The sequence below is a fragment of the Eleutherodactylus coqui genome, chromosome 2 (genome assembly GCF_035609145.1).
Source record: "Eleutherodactylus coqui strain aEleCoq1 chromosome 2, aEleCoq1.hap1, whole genome shotgun sequence".
In the NCBI taxonomy this organism is placed as follows: Eukaryota; Metazoa; Chordata; class Amphibia; order Anura; family Eleutherodactylidae; genus Eleutherodactylus; species Eleutherodactylus coqui.
In genome coordinates, this window is record NC_089838.1 from 195259932 (window position 1) to 195283058 (window position 23127).

The 23127-nt window shown below is 48.5% G+C and overlaps 1 protein-coding gene across 6 annotated transcripts in view; it reads left to right on the plus strand.

Moving 5' to 3' along the window:
- Nucleotides 1-23127, plus strand: part of LOC136612061 (collagen alpha-1(VII) chain-like) — a 268004-nt gene that overhangs the window by 134638 nt on the left and 110239 nt on the right. For 5 of the 6 annotated variants that reach the window (XM_066592145.1, XM_066592146.1, XM_066592144.1 and 2 more), the window contains exons 36-39: nucleotides 15525-15578; nucleotides 18406-18477; nucleotides 20245-20304; nucleotides 22527-22562. In XM_066592145.1, the coding sequence (XP_066448242.1) occupies nucleotides 15525-15578; nucleotides 18406-18477; nucleotides 20245-20304; nucleotides 22527-22562 (222 nt within the window). The remainder of the gene's footprint in view (nucleotides 1-15524; nucleotides 15579-18405; nucleotides 18478-20244; nucleotides 20305-22526; nucleotides 22563-23127) is intronic. The other variant, XM_066592143.1, reaches the window with a different exon arrangement.

The following is a 23127-nucleotide window of genomic DNA, read 5'->3' on the forward strand; positions in this document are numbered from 1 at the left end:
CAGGGCGCGTCTGAGGGTGGTGTGGTAGTGTTTCTCTGCTAGGTTTGGCATTGAAAAGAGAGCAATGGGAGCTAGGGAGGACTGTAGGGTCTCAACAAGCTGTTGGGTGTGGACGGTCTGGAGGTTCCTGGAGGTGCAATAGGTGGGAGGGTCTGGGGAAATATTAGGGTGCCTAATGGAGAAGGAGAGGAGGTTGTGGTCTGAGTAAAATGGGAGGCAGAGCAGAAGTGGAGGAAAATTAGATCAAGAGTGTTGCCGTCTCTGTGAGTGGGGAAGTCGGAGAGTTGTGATAAAACAAGGGAAGAGGTGAGCATTAGAAGTTGGGAGGCAGATAGGAAGAAGTAGTCATTAGTGGGAATATTGAGGTCACCAAGAATAAGGGTTAAGAGTTCGCAGGATAAGAAGTGGGGGAGCCAAGTGGCAAAGTGGTCCAAAAAGAGGCAGGTAGGGCTTGGAGATCAGTATATAACTGCAACCTGTAAGGGGAATGGACAGAAAAGTCGCAGGGTATGGACTTCGAATGTCGGAAAGGTGTGGGAGGGAGTCGGGGGAATGACTTGGAAGGTGCAGTTTTGCGAGATGAGAATGCCTACTCCTCCGCAACGCCTGTCGTCCAGTCTGGGGGTGTGGGGAATTCTGCAGGCCATTGTAGGACAGAGTAGCAGGGGAGGCAGAGTTGGACTGCTGAATCCACGTTTCAGGGAGTGCGAGCAGGTTGAGGTGTTTGTTAATGAAGAGGTCATGGATGGTTGGGAGCTTGTTGCATGTGGATTGGGAGCTCCAGAGGGTGAAATTGAAGAGAAGATAGGGTTAAAGAGCAAAGGCAAAATGCTCCGATCCATGTGTAGTGGTCGGCACTGGTATTTGCAGGTACAGTTCTCATTGACTTTCATAGGAGCTTTCCAGCAATTACTAATGCCACTACAGCTGATCAGTCAGTGTCCCAAATGGCAGACCACAGCTGATCAATTATTGATGACCTAACCAATGGATAGCGCCAATTGCATTAAAGTAATCAAAAAGTGAAAACAAGTTAGTTTCAGCACTCGTCACGGATCGCATCCATGAGGGGGGCTGAAACTACTTCCCCTGTCCTCCGCGATGTCCTGTGACGATCCGGTCCGAGAATGACCTTCAGCAGTCTTCTGCACATGTGTGCCTAAGAAATAATGGCGATGATGCGCAGAAGACCAGATCAGTGCGGGATATTTAAAATCTGGCTCCCGTCCACTGACGGGAGTCTGTAGGCAGGAGATGTAACCGGGGACCGCGATGATTGGTCTCTGGGTCCGTGATCGTCGTTAACCAATGGTAATGCTTCAGGTAATTAACCAAAGGTAATGTTTCAGCTCCCCTCAAGGATCAGATCTGTCAGGGCACCTGAAAATACTTACCCCCTTCCTCCATGATGTCTTGTGGCGATCTTGACCTGCTGCGGGCTTCTGCACATGCGTGACAAACAGAATATGGCGGCGCATACACAGAAGCCTGGGTCACCCTGGAGATTTGGAGATTCAGTAGCTGGGAGGCAGGAGATGTCACGAATGGATAGCGGCGATCACGGAAAAGTTTAAAAAAGTGAAATAAAGTTAGATTTTCATCACCCCTCATGGATCCAATTCATGAGGGGAAAGTAAAACACTCACCTAAAGTCTCTTGTACGCGCTACTGTTCTCTAGCAGTTCAGGTAGCGATACCACAACTGCATCAGAAGAACCGCTATATTCTGACAGCAACGACTCTACAACTAGCCCCTTGGAGGTGGAAGTAGTGGTTAGGGCAGCAGGGCCGAGTAGTGCAGTTCATCCCACAATGTGGAATTCCGCCGACTTATTTTCACCCCACACACCCCAATTTACTGTGACTCCAGACATTAATGTGGATGTCACTAATCTTACCCCCTTTAATTTTTAAAATTTATTTATTAGGGACATCGTGCTAGAACTAATTGTCTAGCAAACAAATATTTATGCTGGACAATTTATTACAGAGCACCCCACCTGTGTATATTCTAGGATGTGGACCCCAAAAATGTCCAAGAGCTAAAAAAAACTATTGGTTATTGTCCTATTAATGGGACTAGTAAAAAAAAATCATCCGTACGGTCCTACTGGTCCGCTAGTGCTGTTCACGTGAACACCCTGTTTAGGCATCAGTAATGCCCCGACAGCAATTTGTAAACACAATGCGTTTTTTCCATCTTGCCAATAATACCCAAATTCCCCCCATGAAGGACCCTGAGTATGACAGATTATGCAAATTGAGGCCCCTAATTACCCTATTAAAAGATTTCTTTAAAAATATTTACACCCCTGAAAAAAATCTGTCTGTGGACGAGTCCCTTATGATTTTTAAGGGCCATCGATCATTCTTCCAATTCATACTCTCAAATGCGCCAGTATTGGCGTTAAGCTATACAAAGTTTGCGAGAGTGCTACTGGGCCTGGCTATACCTGGGTTTTTTATTTATTTATGAGGGCAGGGACCGCCAACTAAATCCCCCTAACCGAAAATATTGGCATAAATTGCAAGATCGTTTGGGAGCTCATAGGCCTATTTTTACATAAAAGGCACCACGTCTAAACAGATAATTATTAGAGATGAGCGAACGTACTCGTCCGAGCTTGATGCTCGGGCGAATATTAGCGTGTTCGGGTTACTTTCACTTTCCTCTCTGAGACGTTAGCGCGCTTTTCTGGCCAATTGAAAGACAGGGAAGGCATTACAACTTCCCCCTGTGACGTTCAAGCCCTATACCACCCCCCTGCTGTGAGTGGCTGGGGTGATCAGATGTCACCCGAGTATAAAAGTCGGCCCCTCCCGCGGCTCGCTTCAGATGCCGTGTGAGTTAGTGAGGGAAAGTGCTGTTCTATTGGAGTTGCTGTAGGGAGAGTGTTTGTAGTGAGTGTAGGCTTCAAGAACCCCAATGGTCCTTCTTAGGGCCACATCTACGTGTGTGCAGGCTGCTGTTAGCAGTGGAGAAATTTTTTTTTTTTCTCAAAATCGGCAGTGCAGAGCATTGCACCCGGCATTAGGGACAGAAGTGGTGCTTAGGCAGGGAGAGTGTTAGGAGTGAGTGTAGCCTTCAAGAACCTCAACGGTCCTTTCTAGGGCCACATTTAACTGTGTGGAGTACTGTGCAGGCTGCTGTTAGCTGTGTTGCTTTTTTTTTTTTTCTCAAAATCGGCGGTGCAGAGCATTGCACCCTGCATTGATACTACAGGCACAGAATTGTGTAGGCAGGGCCACAACACAGTTATATTAGTCAGTGATTAGACGCAGTGGGCCTATCCTTTTAAACAAAAGGGAAAAAAGTATATTTGCCCTGCCTCTGTCAGTCCTAAGGGCTCTGGGTACGTGTGTGCTGCGTGGAGAACGTAAAAAAATCAGACGCAACCAGCTACGGTTGAGTGCAGCCTTGCGCCAATTTCTTTCCTGCCTGGGAAATACCTGCTCTGCCACAGTTAATAACTCTGCAACAGTAAAGTTCTGTGACACTTTTGCAGGGCCGCAACACAGTTATATTAGTCAGTGAATAGACGCAGTGGGCCTATCCTTTTAAACAAAAGGGAAAAAAGTATATTTGCCCTGCCTCTGTCAGTCCTAAGGGCTCTGGGTACGTGTGTGCTGCGTGGAGAACGTAAAAAAATCAGACGCAACCAGCTACGGTTGAGTGCAGCCTTGCGCCAATTTCTTTCCTGCCTGGGAAATCAAATCACTGGTAATACAGCATGCTGAGGGGTAGGGGTAGGCCTAGAGGACGTGGACGCAGCCGAGGACGCGGAGGGCCAAGTCAGGGTGTGGGCACAGGCCGAGCTCCTGATCCAGGTGTGTCGCAGCCGACTGCTGCGCGATTAGGAGAGAGGCACGTTTCTGGTGTCCCCACATTCATCGCCCAATTAATGGGTCCACGCGGTAGACCTTTATTAGAAAATGAGCAGTGTGAGCAGGTCCTGTCGTGGATGGCAGAAAGTGCTTCGAGCAAGCTATCATCCACCCAGAGTTCTGCGCCGTCCAGTGCTGCAAATCCGAATCCTCTGTCTGCTGCTCCTCCTTCCTTCCAGCCTCCTCACTCCACTACAATGACACATGCTCAGGAGCGGGAAGACTCCCAGGAACTGTTCTCGGGCCCCTGCTCAGATTGGGCAGCAGTGGTTCCTCTCCCACCAGAGGAGTTTATCGTCACTGATGCACAACCATTGGAAAGTTCCCGGGGTCCGGGGGATGAGGCTGGGGACTTCCGCCAACTGTCTCAAGACCTTTCAGTGGGTGAGGAGGACGATGACGATGAGACACAGTTGTCTTGCAGTGAGGTAGTAGTAAGGGCAGTAAGTCCGAGGGAGGAGCGCACAGAGGATTCGGAGGAAGAGCAGCAGGACGATGAGGTGACTGACCCCACCTGGTGTGCAACGCCTACACAGGACAGGTCTTCAGAGGGGGAGGCACGGGCAGCAGCAGGGCAGGTTGCAAGAGGCAGTGCGGTGGCCAGGGGTAGAGGCAGGGCCAGACCGAATAATCCACCAAGTGTTTCCCAAAGCGCACCCTCGCGCCATGCCACCCTGCAGAGGCCGAGGTGCTCTAAGGTCTGGCAGTTTTTCACCGAGACGCCTGACGACCGACGAACAGTGGTGTGCAACCTTTGTCGCGCCAAGATCAGCCGGGGAGCCACCACCAACAGCCTGACCACCACCAGCATGCGCAGACATATGATGGCCAAGCACCCCACAAGGTGGGACAAAGGTTGTTCACCGCCTCCGGTTTGCACCGCTGCCTCTCCCCCTGTGCCCCAACCTGCCACTGAGATCCAACCCCCCTCTCAGGACACAGGCACTACCGTCTCATGGCCTGCACCCGCACCCTCACCTCCGCTGTCCTCGGCCCCATCCAGCAATGTCTCGCACCGCACAGTCCAGCCGTCGCTAGCGCAACTGTTGGAGCGCAATCGTTAACCGTCCACATAGCCAAATTTATCAGCCTTGAGATGCTGCCGTATAGGGCTGTGGAAACGGAGGCTTTCAAAGCTATGATGGCGGCGGCGGCCCCGCGCTACTCAGTTCCCAGTCGCCACTACTTTTCCCGATGTGCCATCCCAGCCCTGCACGACCACGTCTCCCGCAACATTGTACGCGCCCTCACCAATGCGGTTAGTGGCAAGGTCCACTTAACTACGGACACGTGGACAAGCACAGGCGGGCAGGGCCACTACATCTCCCTGACGGCACATTGGGTGAATTTAGTGGAGGCTGGGACAGAGTCAGAGCCTGGGACCGCTCACGTCCTACCCACCCCCAGAATTGCGGTCCCCAGCTCAGTGGTGGTATGTTCGGCGGTGTATGCTTCTTCCACTAAAGCACCCTCCTCCTCCTCCTCCTCCTCAACCTCTGTCTCGCAATCTAGATGTGTCAGCAGCAGCAGGACGTCGCCAGCAGTCGGTGTCGCGCGGCGTGGCAGCACAGCGGTGGGCAAGCGTCAGCAGGCCGTGCTGAAACTACTCAGCTTAGGAGATAGGAGGCACACGGCCCACAAACTGCTGCAGGGTCTGACAGAGCAGACCGACCGTTGGCTTGCGCCGCTGAGCCTCCAACCGGGCATGGTCGTGTGTGACAACGACCGTAACCTGGTGGCGGCTCTGCAGCTCGGCAGCCTCACGCACGTGCCATGCCTGGCCCACGTCTTTAATTTGGTGGTTCAGCGCTTTCTGAAAAGCTACCCACGCTTGTCAGACCTGCTCGTAAAGGTGCGCCAACTCTGCGCACATTTCCACAAGTCCCACACGGACGCTGCCACCCTGCGCACCCTGCAACATCGGTTTAATCTGCCAGTGCACCGACTGCTGTGCGACGTGCGCACACGGTGGAACTCTACGCTCCACATGTTGGCTAGGCTCTATGAGCAGCGTAGAGCTATAGTGGAATACCAACTCCAACATGGGCGGCGCAGTGGGAGTCAGCCTCCTCAATTCTTTTCAGAAGAGTGGGCCTCTTTGGCAGACATCTGCCAGGTCCATCGAAACTTTGAGCAGTCTACCCAGGTGGTGAGCGGGGATGCTGCAATCATTAGCGTCACCATTCCTCTGCTATGCATCTTGAGAAGTTCCCTGCAAACCATAAAGGCAGCCGCTTTGCGCTCGGAAACAGAGTCGGGGGAAGACAGTATGTCGCTGGATAGTCAGAGCACCCTCCTGTCTATATCTCAGCGCGTTCAGGAGGAGGAGGAGGAGCATGAGGAGGATGAGGAGGAGGGGGAAGAGACAGCTTGGCCCACTGCTGACGGTACCCATGCTGCTTGCCTGTCATCATTTCAGCGTGTATGGCCTGAGGAGGAGGAGGAGGAGGAGGAGGAGGAGGATCCTGAAAGTGATCTTCCTAGTGCGGACAGCCATGTGTTGCGTACAGGTACCCTGGCACACATGGCTGACTTCATGTTAGGATGCCTTTCTCGTGACCCTCGCATTACACGCATTCTGGCCACTACGGATTACTGGGTGTACACACTGCTCGACCCACGCTATAAGGAGAACCTTCCCACTCTCATTCCCGAAGAGGAAAGGGGTTCGAGAGTGTTGCTATACCACAGGACCCTGGCGGACAAGCTGATGGTAAAATTCCCATCCGACAGCGGTAGTGGCAGAAGGCGCAGTTCCGAGGGCCAGGTAGCAGGGGAGGTGCGTAGATCGAGCAGCATGTACAGCCCAGGCAGTGCAACAGTCTTTAAGGGCCTGGACAGCTTTATGGCTCCCCAGCAAGACTGTGTCACCGCTCCCCAGTCAAGGCTGAGTCGGCGGGAGCACTGTAAAAGGATGGTGAGGGAGTACGTAGCCGATCGCACGACCGTCCTCCGTGACGCCTCTGCCCCCTACAACTACTGGGTGTCGAAGCTGGACACGTGGCCTGAACTAGCGCTGTATGCCCTGGAGGTGCTTGCTTGTCCTGCGGCTAGCGTCTTGTCGGAAAGGGTGTTTAGTGCGGCTGGGGGAATCATCACAAATAAGCGTACCCGCCTGTCAACCGACAGTGCCGACAGGCTAACACTCATCAAGATGAACAAAGCCTGGATTTCCCCAGACTTCTCTTCTCCACCAGCGGACAGCAGCGATACGTAAGCAATACGTAGGCTGCACCCGCGGATGGAAGCTACGTTCTCTCTCACCATCCAAAACGGGGACATTTCTGCTTCATCAATCTGTGTCTAATATTCCTCCTCCTTCTCCTGCTCCTCCTCCTGAAACCTCACGTAATCACGCTGAACGGGCAATTTTTCTTAGGGCCACAAGGCTCACTCATCTAATTTTTCTAAACAATTTTTATATGTTTCAATGCTCTTAAAAGCGTTGAAACTTTAACTTGAACCAATTTTTAGTTAAACTGGGCTGCCTCCAGGCCTAGTTACCACTTAAGCCACATTAACCAAAGCGATTAATGGGTTTCACCTGCCCTCTTGGTTGGCCATGGCCAATTTTTTGGATGTACATTAGTACTGTTGATACAGCAATTTTTGTGGGCCCTCGCCTACAGTGTAATCAAATGAATTTTTAGCCCACCTGCATTACAGTTGACGTTACATCCGCTGTGTTGGGCAATGCAATGGGATATTATTATGTACCGCCCGTGGCTTCCTGGCACCCACCCATGCTGTCGGTCCACAGGGAGTTGTGAATGCATCTGTTTCCACTTCTAAAGAACCCCAGTCTGACTGGGGCATGCAGTGTGGGCCGAAGCCCACCTGCATTAAGCACGACATTACTACCTCAGCTGTGTTGGGCAATGCAATGGGATATTTTTATGTACCGCCGGTGGGTTCCAGGGAGCCACCCATGCTGTGGGTCCACAGGGAATTATAAATGCATCTGTTTCCACTTGTAAAGAACCCCAGTCTGACTGGGGCATGCAGTGTGGGCCGAAGCCCACCTGCATTAAGCACGACATTACTACCTCAGCTGTGTTGGGCAATGCAATGGGATATTTCTATGTACCGCTGGTGGCTTCCTGGCACCCACCCATGCTGTCGGTCCACAGGGAGTTGTAAATGCATCTGTTTCCACTTCTAAAGAACCCCAGTCTGACTGGGGCATGCAGTGTGGGCCGAAGCCCACCTGCATTAAGCACGACATTACTACCTCAGCTGTGTTGGGCAATGCAATGGGATATTTTTATGTACCGCCGGTGGGTTCCAGGGAGCCACCCATGCTGTGGGTCCACAGGGAATTATAAATGCATCTGTTTCCACTTGTAAAGAACCCCAGTCTGACTGGGGCATGCAGTGTGGGCCGAAGCCCACCTGCATTAAGCACGGCATTACTACCTCAGCTGTGTTGGGCAATGCAATGGGATATTTCTATGTACCACCGGTGGGTTCCAGGGAGCCACCCATGCTGTGGGTCCACAGGGAATTATAAATGCATCTGTTTCCACTTGTAAAGAACCCCAGTCTGACTGGGGCATGCAGTGTGGGCCGAAGCCCACCTGCATTAAGCACGACATTACTACCTCAGCTGTGTTGGGCAATGCAATGGGATATTTCTATGTACCGCTGGTGGCTTCCTGGCACCCACCCATGCTGTGGGTCCACAGGGAATTATAAATGCATCTGTTTCCACTTGTAAAGAACCCCAGTCTGACTGGGGTATGCAGTGTGGGCTGAAGCCCACCTGCATTAAGCACGACATTACTACCTCAGCTGTGTTGGGCAATGCAATGGGATATTTTTATGTACCGCCGGTGGGTTCCAGGGAGCCACCCATGCTGTCGGTCCACAGGGACTTCACAATAGGGAGTTGTACCTGCCTGTGTCTATGAATTAAAAAGCCCGGTCTGACTGGGGCATGCAGAGACATCTTGACAGAATGAATAGTGTGTGGCACATAGGTTCCCCATTGCTATGCCCACGTGTGCAGCTCCTGATGGCGGTGGCACAGGATTCTATTTCTCATTGCTTCTGTACAGCATTGTGGGCTATCGCCCCGCCCCTTTTAAAGAGGGTCGCTGCCTAGCCGTGCCAACCCTCTGCAGTGTGTGCCTGCGGTTCCTCCTCATGGCAGACGCACTTCTAAATAGACATGAGGGTGGTGTGGCATGAGGGCAGCTGAAGGCTGCGCAGGGACACTTTGGTGTGCGCTGTGGGGGGGAGGGGGGGCGGTTGGGCAGCATGTAAGCCAGGAGAAGTGGCAGTGGAGTGTCATGCAGGCAGTGATTGTGCTTTCTTGGAGGTAGTGTGGTGCTTAGCTAAGGTATGCCGTGCTAATGAGGGCTTTTCAGAAGTAAAAGTTTTTGGGAGGGGGGGGGGGGGCCCACTCTTGCCGCTATTGTGGCTTAATAGTGGGACCTGTGAACTTGAGATGCAGCCCAACATGTAGCCCCTCGCCTGCCCTATCCGTTGCTGTGTCGTTCCCATCACTTTCTTGAATTGCCCAGATTTTCACACAAGGAAACCTTAGCGAGCATCGGCGAAATACAAAAATGCTCGGGTCGCCCATTGACTTCAATGGGGTTCGTTACTCGAAACGAACCCTCGAGCATCGCGAAAAGTTCGTCCCGAGTAACGAGCACCCGAGCATTTTGGTGCTCGCTCATCTCTAATAATTATCATAACAGTCTCCCACTTTATAAAGCCAGGGCCTGGTATAAAAAGGTAGTGATTAGAGATGAGCGAGCACCAAAATGCTCGGGTGCTCGTTACTCGGGACGAAATTTTCACGATGCTCGAGGGTTCGTTTTGAGTAACGAACCCCATTGAAGTCAATGGGCGACCCGAGCATTTTTGTATATCGCCGATGCTCGCTAAGGTTTCCATTTGTGAAAATCTGGGCAATTCAAGAAAGTGATGGGAACGACACAGCAACGGATAGGGCAGGCGAGGGGCTACATGTTGGGCTGCATCTCAAGTTCCCAGGTCCCACTATTAAGCCACAATAGCGGCAAGAGTGGGCCCCCCCCTCCCAACAATTTTTACATCAGAAAAGCCCTCATTAGCAATGCATACCTTAGCTAAGCACCACACTACCTCCAACAAAGCACAATCACTGCCTGCATGACACTCCGCTGCCACTTCTCCTGGGTTACATGCTGCCCAACCGCCCCCCCCCCCCGCACGACCCAGTGTCCACAGCGCACACCAAAGTGTCCCTGCGCAGCCTTCAGCTGCCCTCATGCCACACCACCCTCATGTCTATTTATAAGTGCGTCTGCCATGAAGAGGAACCGCAGGCACACACTGCAGAGGGTTGGCACGGATAGGCAGCGACCCTCTTTAAAAGGGGCGGGGCGATAGCCCACAATGCTGTACAGAAGCAATGAGAAATCCAATCCTGTGCCACCTCCATCAGGAGCTGCACACGTGGGCATAGCAATGGGGAACCTATGTGCCACACACTATTCATTCTGTCAAGGTGTCTGCATGCCCCAGTCAGACCGCGTTTTTTTATAAATAGTCACAGGCAGGTACAACTCCGAAATGGGAATTCTGTGTGCACCCACAGCATGGGTGGCTCCCTGGAACCCACCGGCTGTACATAAATGTATCCCATTGCAGTGCCCTGGACAGCAGAGCTAACGTCAGATTAAATGCAGGTGGGCTTCGGTCCACACTGCATCCCCCAGTCAGACTGGGGTTCTTTAGAAGTGGACACATGCAGTTACAACTCTGTGTGGACCGACAGCATGGGTGGGTGCCAGGAAGCCACCGGCGGTACATAAATATATCCCATTGCAGTGCCCAGCACAGCTGAGGTAATGTCATGTTTAATGCAGGTGGGCTTCGGCCCATACTGCATGCCCCAGTCAGACTGGGGTTCTTTAGAAGTGGACACATGCAGTTACAACTCCGTGTGGGCCGACAGCATGGGTGGCTCCCTGGAACCCACCGGCGGTACATAAATATATCCCATTGCATTGCCCATCACAGCTGAGGTAATGTCATGTTTAATGCAGGTGGGCTTCGGCCCACACTGCATGCCCCAGTCAGACTGGGGTTCTTTAGAAGTGGACACATGCAGTTACAACTCTGTGTGGACCGACAGCATGGGTGGCTCCCTGGAACCCACCGGCGGTACATAAATATATCCCATTGCATTGCCCATCACAGCTGAGGTAATGTCATGTTTAATGCAGGTGGGCTTCGGCCCACACTGCATGCCCCAGTCAGACTGGGGTTCTTTAGAAGTGGACACATGCAGTTACAACTCTGTGTGGACCGACAGCATGGGTGGGTGCCAGGAAGCCACCGGCGGTACATAAATATATCCCATTGCATTGCCCATCACAGCTGAGGTAATGTCATGTTTAATGCAGGTGGGCTTCGGCCCACACTGCATGCCCCAATCAGACTGGGGTTCTTTAGAAGTGGACACATGCAGTTACAACTCTGTGTGGACCGACAGCATGGGTGGGTGCCAGGAAGCCACCGGCGGTACATAAATATATCCCATTGCAGTGCCCAGCACAGCTGAGGTAATGTCATGTTTAATGGAGGTGGGCTTCGGCTCACACTGCATGCCCCAGTCAGACTGGGGTTCTTTAGAAGTGGACACATGCAGTTACAACTCCGTGTGAACAGACAGCATGGGTGGCTCCCTGGAACCCACCGGCGGTACATAAATATATCCCATTGCATTGCCCATCACAGCTGAGGTAAAGTCAGGTTTAATGCAGGTGGGCTTCGGCAGTTTCCAGAAGTCCCCAGCCTCATCCCCCGGACCCCGGGAACTTTCCAAAGGTTGGGCATCGGTCATGACAAACTCCTCCGGTGGAAGAGGAACCATTGCTGGCCATTCTGGGCAGGGGCCCGGGAACAGTTCCTGGGAGTCTGCCTGCTCCTCAGAATGTGTCATTGTAATGGAGTGAGGAGGCTGGGAGGAAGGAGGAGCAGCAGTCAGAGGATTCAGAGTTGCAGCAGTGGACGGCGCAGAATTCTGGGTGGTCGATAGATTGCTGGATGCACTTTCTGCCATCCACGACAGGACCTGCTCACACTGCTTATTTTCTAATAAAGGTCTACCGCGTGGACCCATTAATTGTGAGATGAATGTGGGGACGCCAGAAACGTGCCTCTCTCCTAATCCCGCAGCAGTCGGCTGCAATACACCTGGATCAGGAGCTCGGCCTGTGCCCACACCCTGACTTGGGCCTCCGCGTCCTCGCCCGCGTCCACGTCCTCTAGGCCTACCCCTACCCCTCAGCATGCTGTATTACCAGTAGTGCAGAAACAGAACGCTGTAATTAAATGTGCCGCTTATTGGCCTGTGGTTGGAGGCTGACTTCCCTTACGGAACGCACAGCAGAGCCAGGAAAGAATTTTGCGCACGCCTGTAGTGAGACGTAGGTGCGTATGACTGAGCTAGTGGAATTCACAGCGCAGAAGCAGTCAAGTGGCCAAAGGCCAGTAGTAGGCCTTAAGTATTTTGCTTTTATTTTTTTTAAATGCTGAGCTGATACAGCAGACAGATACTGTAGGCAGCGTATAATATTATGTATACTGTTTCCCACTGGCGGGATGACGGCGGTGATGTAACAGAGACAGCAGACCCAGGAAACAATTTTGCGCAAGCCTGCTGTAACGCTTAGCTGAGTATTAATTAGGACTACTACCCCCAGCAGACAGATACTGTAGGCAGCGTATAATATTATGTATACTGTTTCCCTCTGGCAGGATGACGGCGGTGATGTAACAGAGACAGCAGACCCAGGAAGCAATTTTGCGCAAGCCTGCTGTAACGCTTAGCTGCGTATTAATTAGGACTACTACCCCCAGCAGACAGATACTGTGGGTAGCGTATAATATTATGTATACTGTTTCCCTCTGGCGGGATGACGGCGGTGATGTAACAGGGACAGCAGACCCAGGAGACAATTTTGCGCAAGCCTGCTGAAACGCTTAGCTGCGTATTAATTAGGACTACTACCCCCAGCAGACAGATACTGTAGGCAGCGTATAATATTATGTATACTGTTTCCCTCTGGCGGGATGACGGCGGTGATGTAACAGAGACAGCAGACCCAGGAAACAATTTTGCGCAAGCCTGCTGTAACGCTTAGCTGCATATTAATTAGGACTACTACCCCCAGCAGACACGCAGTAAACTGAAGACGTTCACAGGCAGCCCAAAAATAGTATTTTTCCCCAATTTTTTTGAAAAAGCCCACTGCCTATACAGCCTGGATATCTCTTTCCCTGCCTCACCAGTACTGGCCCTATACTCTGTACAATGACTGCAGACTGAGGACGCAATGCTCTGCACGCCCGATATACAAAAAAAAATAAATTGTGAACACTGCTAAAAGCAGCCTCAACAGTACTGCACACGGTCAGATGTGGCCCTAAGAAGGACCGTTGGGGTTCTTGAAGCCTAAAATCACTCCTAACGCTCTCCCTATAGCAGCTCCGGCATCAGCAGCACTTTCCCTCATCTCTGTCAGAATGCATCTGTGGGGCCGATTTATATACTCGGGTGACACCTGATCTCGCCAGCCACTCACTGCAGGGGGGTGGTATAGGGCTTGAACGTCGCAGGGGGAAGTTGTAATGCCTTCCCTGTCTTTCTATTGGCCAGAAAAGCACGCTAACGTCTCAGAGATGAAAGTGAAAGTAACTCGAACATCGCGTGGTGCTCGCCTCTAGTAACGAGCATCTCGAACACGCTAATACTCGAACAAGTATCAAGCTCGGACGAGTACTTTCGCTCATCTCTAGTAGTGATCTATATGATTCAGATCACTACACATAATGCGTATGTAATATATAAGACATCCCGGGGAACGCTTAGCTTACTGCAGTTTCAGGAGCTGCTTGTTGAGCACCTTTTGTTTTAGACCATCGCACCCCAGGAATCATTACAGTCCAAGAAAGTGCGAAGGCTCACAGAGCTCCACTTTCTGCACCCCATTCCTGAAACTGCAGGCAAAAAATAACCCCCCCAAAAAAGTATCGGGTTTGCAACAAGCAAGGGAGGAGTAGGTATACCTGATTTTATTGCCCCGTGTGCCCATCCAATCCAGGCCTCTGTCATCAACCCTGTTTTGAAACCTACCACACAGTCCTACATTATTAATTTTATTTAATCTATAGGGAATTCCAAAAAAGGAAGAGAGGGTGTGGGATTCTTTTTAGGGAGTCAATTTTTTTTTCTGCACAAGTGGGCAATGCGGCCTGGAATTTATTCAGTTGTGCCCTGAAATCCAATGGGTGTTCCCTCCATTATAGGCCTAACCATGTGTCCTGTACGCAGATTGGGGCTATAATATGAATATTGCTGAACACAGAAGAACGAGTTCTATAAAATTTGGGATGTGTCTCCCCAGTTTTCCCTGCTTGAAACAAAGAAAACTGTCATGAAAGAAACAAATTTGTGGAAAAAATGAGATTTTATTTGATTTATTTTTCACATTTTTAATGGTTCTACAAGTAAACAATGTGTCCTGAAATCATGGGCCTAGCCATGTGTCCAGTAAGCAGATTAGGGCCCCAATGGGTATGTTTCTGAACACAGGACAAACAGGGGTATCCATTTTGGAGTGCAAGTATTCATTCATATATGTGCTGTACAGAAAAACTTTTTTTCTAAGTGACACAATTGGCAAAAAATGAAAAGTGTAATTTCTTCCTTCTGCTTTGTTAAATTCATTCAAAAACTGTTGGGTCAAAGTGGGCAGTACACCCCTATATAAATTCAATAAGGGGTCTAGTTTTCAAAATGGGGTCATTTTCTGGGGGTTCTCTATGGTTTTGTCAGCTCAAGGGCTGTACAAGTGTGCTATGGGGCCTAAAAGGCCTTCAAGCTAAATTTCTGTTGTGAAAGCCACTGGCTACTCCTTTAATTTTGGGCCCATGTTGCGCATACACATATAAGATTAGGGCCACACTGGGTATCCATTTTGTTGTGTAAATCCTCATTTTCATGTGCGCTATAGAAATTTTTTTTATTTATGCTCCTCTAACTCCTGAAAAAATACTGTGGGTCAAAGAATTCGTGACACCCGCTCAGTGAATACATTAAGGGGTGTAGTCTTTAAAATTGGGTCATTTGTGGGGTATCTATCATTCTAACACCTATGAGCCTTTGCATTACTTATTCAAAATGTGGATAAGTAATGTTAAATTTCTACATCTCCTAAATGGTTAAAAAATGGTTCAGTGCATCCAGAATAAAGTAAACAGATGGAAATATGTCTTATCAAAAAATTGTACAGTATGTTTGCACATATTTGGGATATTACAGTTGAAAATGGGAAAAAAACAGCATTTTGTTCAAAATTTTCCCAATTTTGACACTTTTAATAAACACACAAAATCTATTGGTCTATTTTTACCACCTAAATGTAGTAAAATATGTGGCGAAAAAATAATGTCACTTGGATATACAAAACCTTTATGGAGTTATTCTATGTTAAATTGACACGTCAGGTTTCCAAAATTTGGCTCCATCACTAAGGCGCAAACAGGCTTCGTCACTAAGGGGTTAAGTCTGACTTAAACTGTAGATGTCTATGGAAAATTCAAATGAAATCCTAATGTAGTAATCCAAATGTATGTAGGGTCCTCGTGGAAAACCTGGATTTAAAGGAGACAAAGGAAATGCAGGAGAAGCTGTAAGTTAACTAAGAGTTCATTTCCTTCATTTCTTTGTTTACCTCTATCAATGTTTTCACTTATTAAGCTTTATTCATGTGTGTCAAAGGGTCTCTTTGGGGCTTTCCACACTTCTCCATCCAAACATCCCAATAGTTATATAATAAAATAGTTATTCCATCCAGTAAAATGTTGGAGACCAGGATAGAAGCTGTACAGTCCCCATTATAAACAATGGGGTTCGTCCAGTGCCATTAGCTGTCATTATAGGACGGATCCCTTTACTGCAGAGATTCTACTTGCATGCTCCCAGGATGGAGAAGGGAAAAAGAAACACTTAATGCAGACATGAATGGAGCCTTAGGGCTCAATCACACGGGCGCATCCGGGTGCCGATGCGCCCGTCTTCCTGCACGAAGAAGATGGCCGCACTGCAGGTGCAGACAACTCTCTGCAGCGCCGGAAGAAAGAACACATGACCAGCAATGGAGCCGGTCATGTGTTCTTTCTGCCGGCGGTGCGGAGAGTCATCCGCACCTGCAGTGCGGCAGTCTTATCCTGCCAGAAGACGGGCGCATCAGCGCCCGGATGCGCCCTTGTGACTGAGCCCTAAGATGTATAAACGAAAATTGTGTCATTTTGGCCATATATAGTTTTAATAGACTATTTATATTATATGTTTATTATTAGAGATGAGCGAACACCAAAATGTTCGGGTGTTCGTTATTCGGAACGAACTTCCCGTGATGCTCGAGGGTTCGTTTCGAACAACGAACCCCATTGAAGTCAATGGGCGACCAGAACATTTTTGTATTTCGCCGATGCTCGCTAAGGTTTTCATGTGTGAAAATCTGGGCAATTCAGGAAAGTGATGGGAACGACACAGTGACGGATAGGGCAGGCGAGGGGCTACATGGTGGGCTGCATCTCAAGTTCACAGGTCCCACTATTAAGCCACAATACCGGCAAGAGTGCCCCCCCCCCCCCCACTGTCAGCATAAAGATCGTTCTCCTCTGCCACAGCTGTAACAGCTGTAGCAGAGAAGAACGATGTTTGCCCATTGAATTCAATGGAGACAGAAAAACAACAGGTTCCACTGAATGCAATGGGCTGCCCGCGATCGCAGGATGAATGGTCGGAAAGGGGTTAAATATATAACCCCTTTCCTGCAATTCATCCAGAAATGTGTTACACTAAAAATATATACCGGCGTATAAGGCGACCGGGCATATAAGACGACCCCCCAACTGTCACCTTATACGCCGGTAATACAGTGGAGCAAAGAATAAAAAGCATTACTCACTTTTTCAGATGATCTGCGGCGCTCCTGCAGGCTGTCGCTCCCTCCTAATCCACGGCAGAGTATTCCTTTCTGCACGAAAGGCTTGAAATCCCCGCCTCCAGAAACACAGCCAATCACAGCCAATGACAATGATGTCATTGAATGGCTGTGATTGGCTTGAAATCTCCGCCTCCAGAAACACAGCCAATCACAGCCATTCAATGACATCATTGTCATTGGCTGTGATTGGCTGAAGGCACATGTGTTTCTGGAGGCGTGGATTTAAAGCCTTTCGTGCAGAAAGGAATAGTCTGCCGGGAACCAGGAAGGAGCGACAGCCTGCAGGAGCGCCGCAGATCATCTGAAAAAGTGAGTAATGATTTTTATTCTTTGCTCCACTGTATTACCGGCGTATAAGGTGACAGTTGGGGGGTCGTCTTATACGCCCGGTCGCCTTATACGCCGGTATATATTTTTAGTGTAACACATTTCTGGATGAATTGCAGGAAAGGGGTTATATATTTAACCCCTTTCCGACCATTCATCCTGCGATCGCGGGCAGCCCATTGCATTCAGTGGAACATGCTGTATTGCTGGCTCCATTGAATTCAATGGGCAAACATCGTTCTTCTCTGCTACAGCTGTTACAGCTGTGCCAGAGAAGAAGGATTTCTCTTCTATATGTTCTCAATGGGGTCAGCGTTGCTGCCGCCGGCCCCATTGAGCGCATATAGAGAAGATTTATGGCCCTAAGAAGGACCGTTGGGGTTCTTGACACCTAAAATACTCCTAACACTCTCCCTATAGCAGCTCCAACACGATAGCGCTTTCCCTAAACTCATGTCAGAATGCATCCATAGCGAGCCGCGGGAGGGGCAGATTTCAATACTCGGGTGACACCTTATCTCCCCAGCCACTCACTGCAGGGGGGTGGTATAGGGCTTAAACGTTGCAGGGGGAAGTTGTAATGCCTTCCCTGTCTTTATATTGGCCAAAAAACGTCTCAGGGAAGAAAGTTAAATTAACCAGAACACCGCATGGTGTTCGTTACGAATAACGAACATCACGAACACCCTAATATTCGCACGAATATCAAGCTCGGACGAACGCGTTCGCTCATCTCTATTTATTATCCATTAACTTGTTCACTTCAATCTAAGTACTATAGGCAGACTGATGCTCAGCTCTTTCCTTGTCTATATTTTATGTCCTATCACATGCAATCTTAAACTTGTAGTAGCTTTTGTCTTCAAATTATTTTTGTATTGTCCTTATACATGAGTGGGATTTTCTGCTCTTTCTTTAATTTTTGTGCCAAGAGATAGAATATGAGGTGGTCTGTGAGCTGAGATGGGACTCCTGTAGTTTACAATCCCATTGATTTCTGGGCAATCACTGTCAGCTCAGCTTGGGGATATAAAAATCATTGAGTTATGTTCATGTGGATAAGACTATAAAATCTGAGGAAAAGTTACATGCTTTTGCAAATATGTCTGTTTCAGTAATTAAAATGTTTTTGTTCTTGGAAATAAAGTTGTCTTCTTTATTAATATTTGGAATATAGGGGACAACTGGGTTGCCAGGTCCCATAGGCCTTGATGGTGTCCCAGGACTTCAGGGAATAAAAGGAGAAAAGGTAAAGTATGCATAAGAAATAAAGAATGTAACTAAGGCCTCAGTCAGATTGGGTTCTAGTGTGTGAATTTATGTGCGCAAAACCAAAAAATTTTGCATGACCGAAGCGGGCGTCACGCGGAAAAAAAAGCACTTGGCCAAGTTTGTGCGCACATAAAGTGTGCTGCCCACTATCCCCTGCTGTGGCTGTGACAGCTGCAGCAGGGGATTATTTGGATGCTGTCACATCCAGGGGTTTCATCTTTGGTCTATGAGGCCGGCGGCAGCAGCGGCGGCCCCATTGACATACCGAGAACATTGCAATCCTCTGCTACAGCTGTGATGGCTGTGGTAGAGTATTTCTTCATCTCTGCAGGGAGTCCCCTTGTCACTGAACACTGTGACAGCATTGTCACAGTGTCCAGTGACAAGAAGGCTCCCCGCGGAGATGAAGAAATCCTCTGCCACAGCTGTCACAGTTGTAGCAGAGGATTGCGATGTTCTCCCATTGAATTCAATGGAGCCGGCGCTATGGCCAGCTCTATTGAAAGCAATGGGCTGCCCGCAAGCCCTGCAGTGATTTTTGGGGAAGGGCTTTAAATATAAGCCCTGCCCTGAAAAATCATCCTTAAGATATATATACCCACCTCTCTGCAGCTGTCGGGGCTCACGCGCATCCAGCCGAGTCTTCTCCCTGTACTGCTCTGAAGTGCTTTCAGCAGGCGAGGATTTGTGACCAATCAGAGGCTGCTCTCAGCTGTCATTCAATGACTGAGTGCTGCCTCTGATTGGTCACAGTGCTCAGCCAATCAGAGGCAGCGCTTTCAGTAGGCAGGGGTTTCTAAATCCCTGTCTGCTGAAAGCACTTCAGAGCAGTGCATGGAGAAGACCCAGCTAGATGCGCCTGAGCCCCGGCAGCTGCAGAGCGGTGAGTATACAGATACTTTTTTTATTTTTTACACATTCATGGATGATTTTCAGGGAAGGGCTTATATTTGAAGCCCTTCCCTGAAAATCACTGCAGGGCTTGCTGGCAGCCCATTGCTTTTAATGGAAGAACATCGCGCTCCTTTGCCACAGCTATCACAGCTGTGCCAGAGGATCACGATCTTTACTGTATGCTCTCAATTGGGTCGGCACTGCTGCCGCCGGCCCCATTGAGCACAAGGTGAAACCCCTGGATGCTTTTGCATCCAAAAAAGACAGATGCCACAGTTACCTGCGTTTTAAAATCCACTGCCCTATATTTACCGCTGTGCATTTTGTGCGCAGGTAAATATCAGGCATATGACCGCTGCCATTGAAAAGCATCGGTTCTATATAGATGCGGATCGCAAACGCAGGTAACATCCGCACATAAAAACGCTCATCTGACTGAAAATACAGTCATCACAGATTTGCTATATCCTTTTGAAAAGGATACTGGTGAATTCTGATGGATTCCTTTGAATTTGATAGAATCGCGGAGGTTACAGTATTTTTGACAGCAAGTATGGCACTGCAGACCATGATATTCTAATGCTAAAAATCCTGCAACCCTTAAGGGAAACCACAACAGACCCAATAAAAGTATGAATCTAACTTAACACTGTGAAATTAAATAGTTATCCTATAGATCTCCATATTACCATATTTAGCATAGCACAAATAACTAGACTTTCTAAATTGTTTTTTTATTTTATTTTAAAGTTTTTAAAAGTAAAGAATTTTTAACATATAATTATTAGACAATGTATGAAATCGATTTTTCTGTCTTTGAGCATCGGTTTTGCTTTATGTTTTTTTACAGGGAGAAGCAGGGATTGGTTTTCCTGGAATACCTGGTTTAAAAGGAATGTCAGGAGAAAAGGTGCGTACAATTTTTATTTTTATGTTTTGATTTACCTGGCCACAGAAAAAGGCCACATTCATTTTTTGTTATGTACTAAGCAGACTATGATAAATTTTATAATGTGTAATCAATGTTTAGTTATACAGCTTAAAGGCAAAGTCAGTCAAGCGTTTCTTGAGTGCAAAAGAAAGTGCGTCAGATAGAAACATTGGTTCCCTATTAGAGATGAGCGAGCATACTCGCTAAGGCAAACTACTCGAGCGAGTAGTGCCTTATGTGAGTAGCTGCCCGCTCGTCTCTAAAGATTCGGGTGCCGGCAGGGGGCGGTAAGCGGCGGAGGGGGGGGGGGGGGAGCGGGGAGGAACGGGAGGGGGGGGGATCTCTCTCTCACTCTCTCTCCCCGCTCCTCCCTGCTCACTCCCGCAACCCACCGGTCTCCCCTGCCGGTACCCGAATCTTTAGAGATGAGCGGGCAGGTACTCGCATAAGGCACTACTCGCTTGAGTAGTTTGCCTTAGCAAGTATGCTCGCTCTTCTCTATTCCCTATGTAGTGTTCCGTGTCCGTCTTTTAAAGGCGCAAAAAACTCACACCTGCAAAAGATAGGACATGTGTGCAGTAGCAAGGTCCATGCTGCGTGTAAAATATCCCTAGTGTTCAGTGACAAGGGAACTACACCCGGGATTGCCATCTTCTCCCATTGCTTTCAATGGGGCCAGCACTGTAGCCCCTGGCAGCTGAGGAGAGGTGAGGAAATATTTTTTTTATTTTTAACACATTCTAGGGATGATTTTTCAGGGAAGGGCTTATATTTAAAGCCCTTCATGAAAATCTCTGCTGGGCTTGCCTGCAGCTCATTGCTATCAATGGGACTGCAGAAGCGCTAGTCCCATTGAAAGCAATGGGAGAACATGGCGATCCTCTGCCACAGCTGTGACAGCTGTGGCAGGGAATTCCTTACTCCCAGTGGTGAGTCCCCTTGTCACTGAACACTGTGACAGTGCTGTGACAGTGTTCAGTGACAAGTGGACTTCTCTCTGAAGAATATTGACACGCACCACGGACCTATGGTGCATGCATGTCCTATGTTTTGCAGATACGTGCGTTTGCATGCCTGTAAAACACGGACATGTCAACACACCCTAGGAAACCAATGGTTCTGATAGGCGCGCATTTTTGTATTGTATACACAATTGTACGCACATAAACACACTCGTCTGAATCCCACCCTAAGGGCTCAGTCAGACAGGCGTGTTTATGTGCGAAGGTTACCTGCGTTTGCGATCCATATCTATATAAAACCAATGCTTTTCAATGGCAGCAGTCCTATGCCCAATATTTACCTGCGCACAAAAATGTGCAGCGGTAAATATAGGGCAGCAGATTTTAAAATGCAGGTAACTGTGTCATCCGTCTTTTTTGGATGTGAAACCCCTGGATGCTGTCGCATCCATGGGTTTTACCTTGTGCTCAATGGGGCTGGCGGCAGCAGCGCCAACCCTATTGAGAACATACAGTGAAGATCGCGAGGAGCGTGATGTTCTCCTATTGAATTTAATGGGAGAACATCGTGATCCTCTGCTACTGCTGTAGCAGAGGATTGCCATGTTTTCTGTATGTCAATGGAGCCGCCGCTGCTGCCACGGGCCCCACTGACCAAAGGTAAAACCCCTGGATGTGACAGCATCCAGGGGTTTCACATTGAAGGAATCCTCTGCTGCAGCTGTCACAGCCGCAGCAGGGGATAGTGGGCAGCGCACTTTACGTGCGCAAAAACGCGACCAAGTGTGTTTTTTTTCTGCATGACGCCCCCTTTGGTCATGCAAATCTTTGTGCGTTTGCATTCTGCGCACAAAAAATTTGCATGTTAAAACGCCCGTCTGACTGAGCCGTAAGAGTGCAATTTTTGGCTGGTGCCTTACTGATTAAGAGACAGACCATTCTGTTATAATAGAAACCGTAATGCATTGCAGAATACTACTCATGCCTGATGGACCCATTGCCATATATGGGGTCAGTAAGGTCCTCACATGGCTTCCGTCTTTTGGTGGGAAGAATAGTGCTACCATATACAGCGCTGTTTGACAGGAAGCACCACCTTTCTCTTTTTTCGTTTTTAAAATTTAGCCCCTGTTAGAAATCTTACATAGTATGTAGACAAAAAAAATCAGACCACACAAGGAAATTTGTTTAAATATATGAAAAATTTGAATTCATTAACTTATGTTTTCTTTTTATCAGGGATCTATGGGTCTTGCGGGACCACCTGGACCAAAGGTATTTTTATACAGGATATACTTAAAAATACTATAGGCTGTATCAAATTTAATGAGGCAGTGTGCTATTTATCTAAATTGTTAGACCCCTTTAAAGTTACAGACAGACCAAATAACTAACACAATAAATTTAGAAATATTACATATTTTGTTTTGTGCAACTGTTCTAAACTGAGTGGATGACCATTGTGTGTAAGGTCGTACCAGGGCCATATTTAAAGCTTGTGCAGTCCTAGGCACTCAGACTGAATACGCCCCTTTCAGAGTGCATTTACACTGGCCGTTTATTGTTATATTTGCCCAGCAATTGCGCAGTATTAATGAAGAGGATCATTAATAATAAAATCATAGTTTACCTTTAAATCTTCATCACTATTGCTTCTACATGATAGGGTAGCAGAACCAAGCTTACTATATAAATACACTACGAGAACCAAGCTTACTATATAAATACACTACGAGAACCAAGCTTACTATGTAAATACACTACGAGAACCAAGCTTACTATATAGATACACTACGAGAACTAAGCTTACTATGTAGATACTGTACTAACGCTAGGTTTA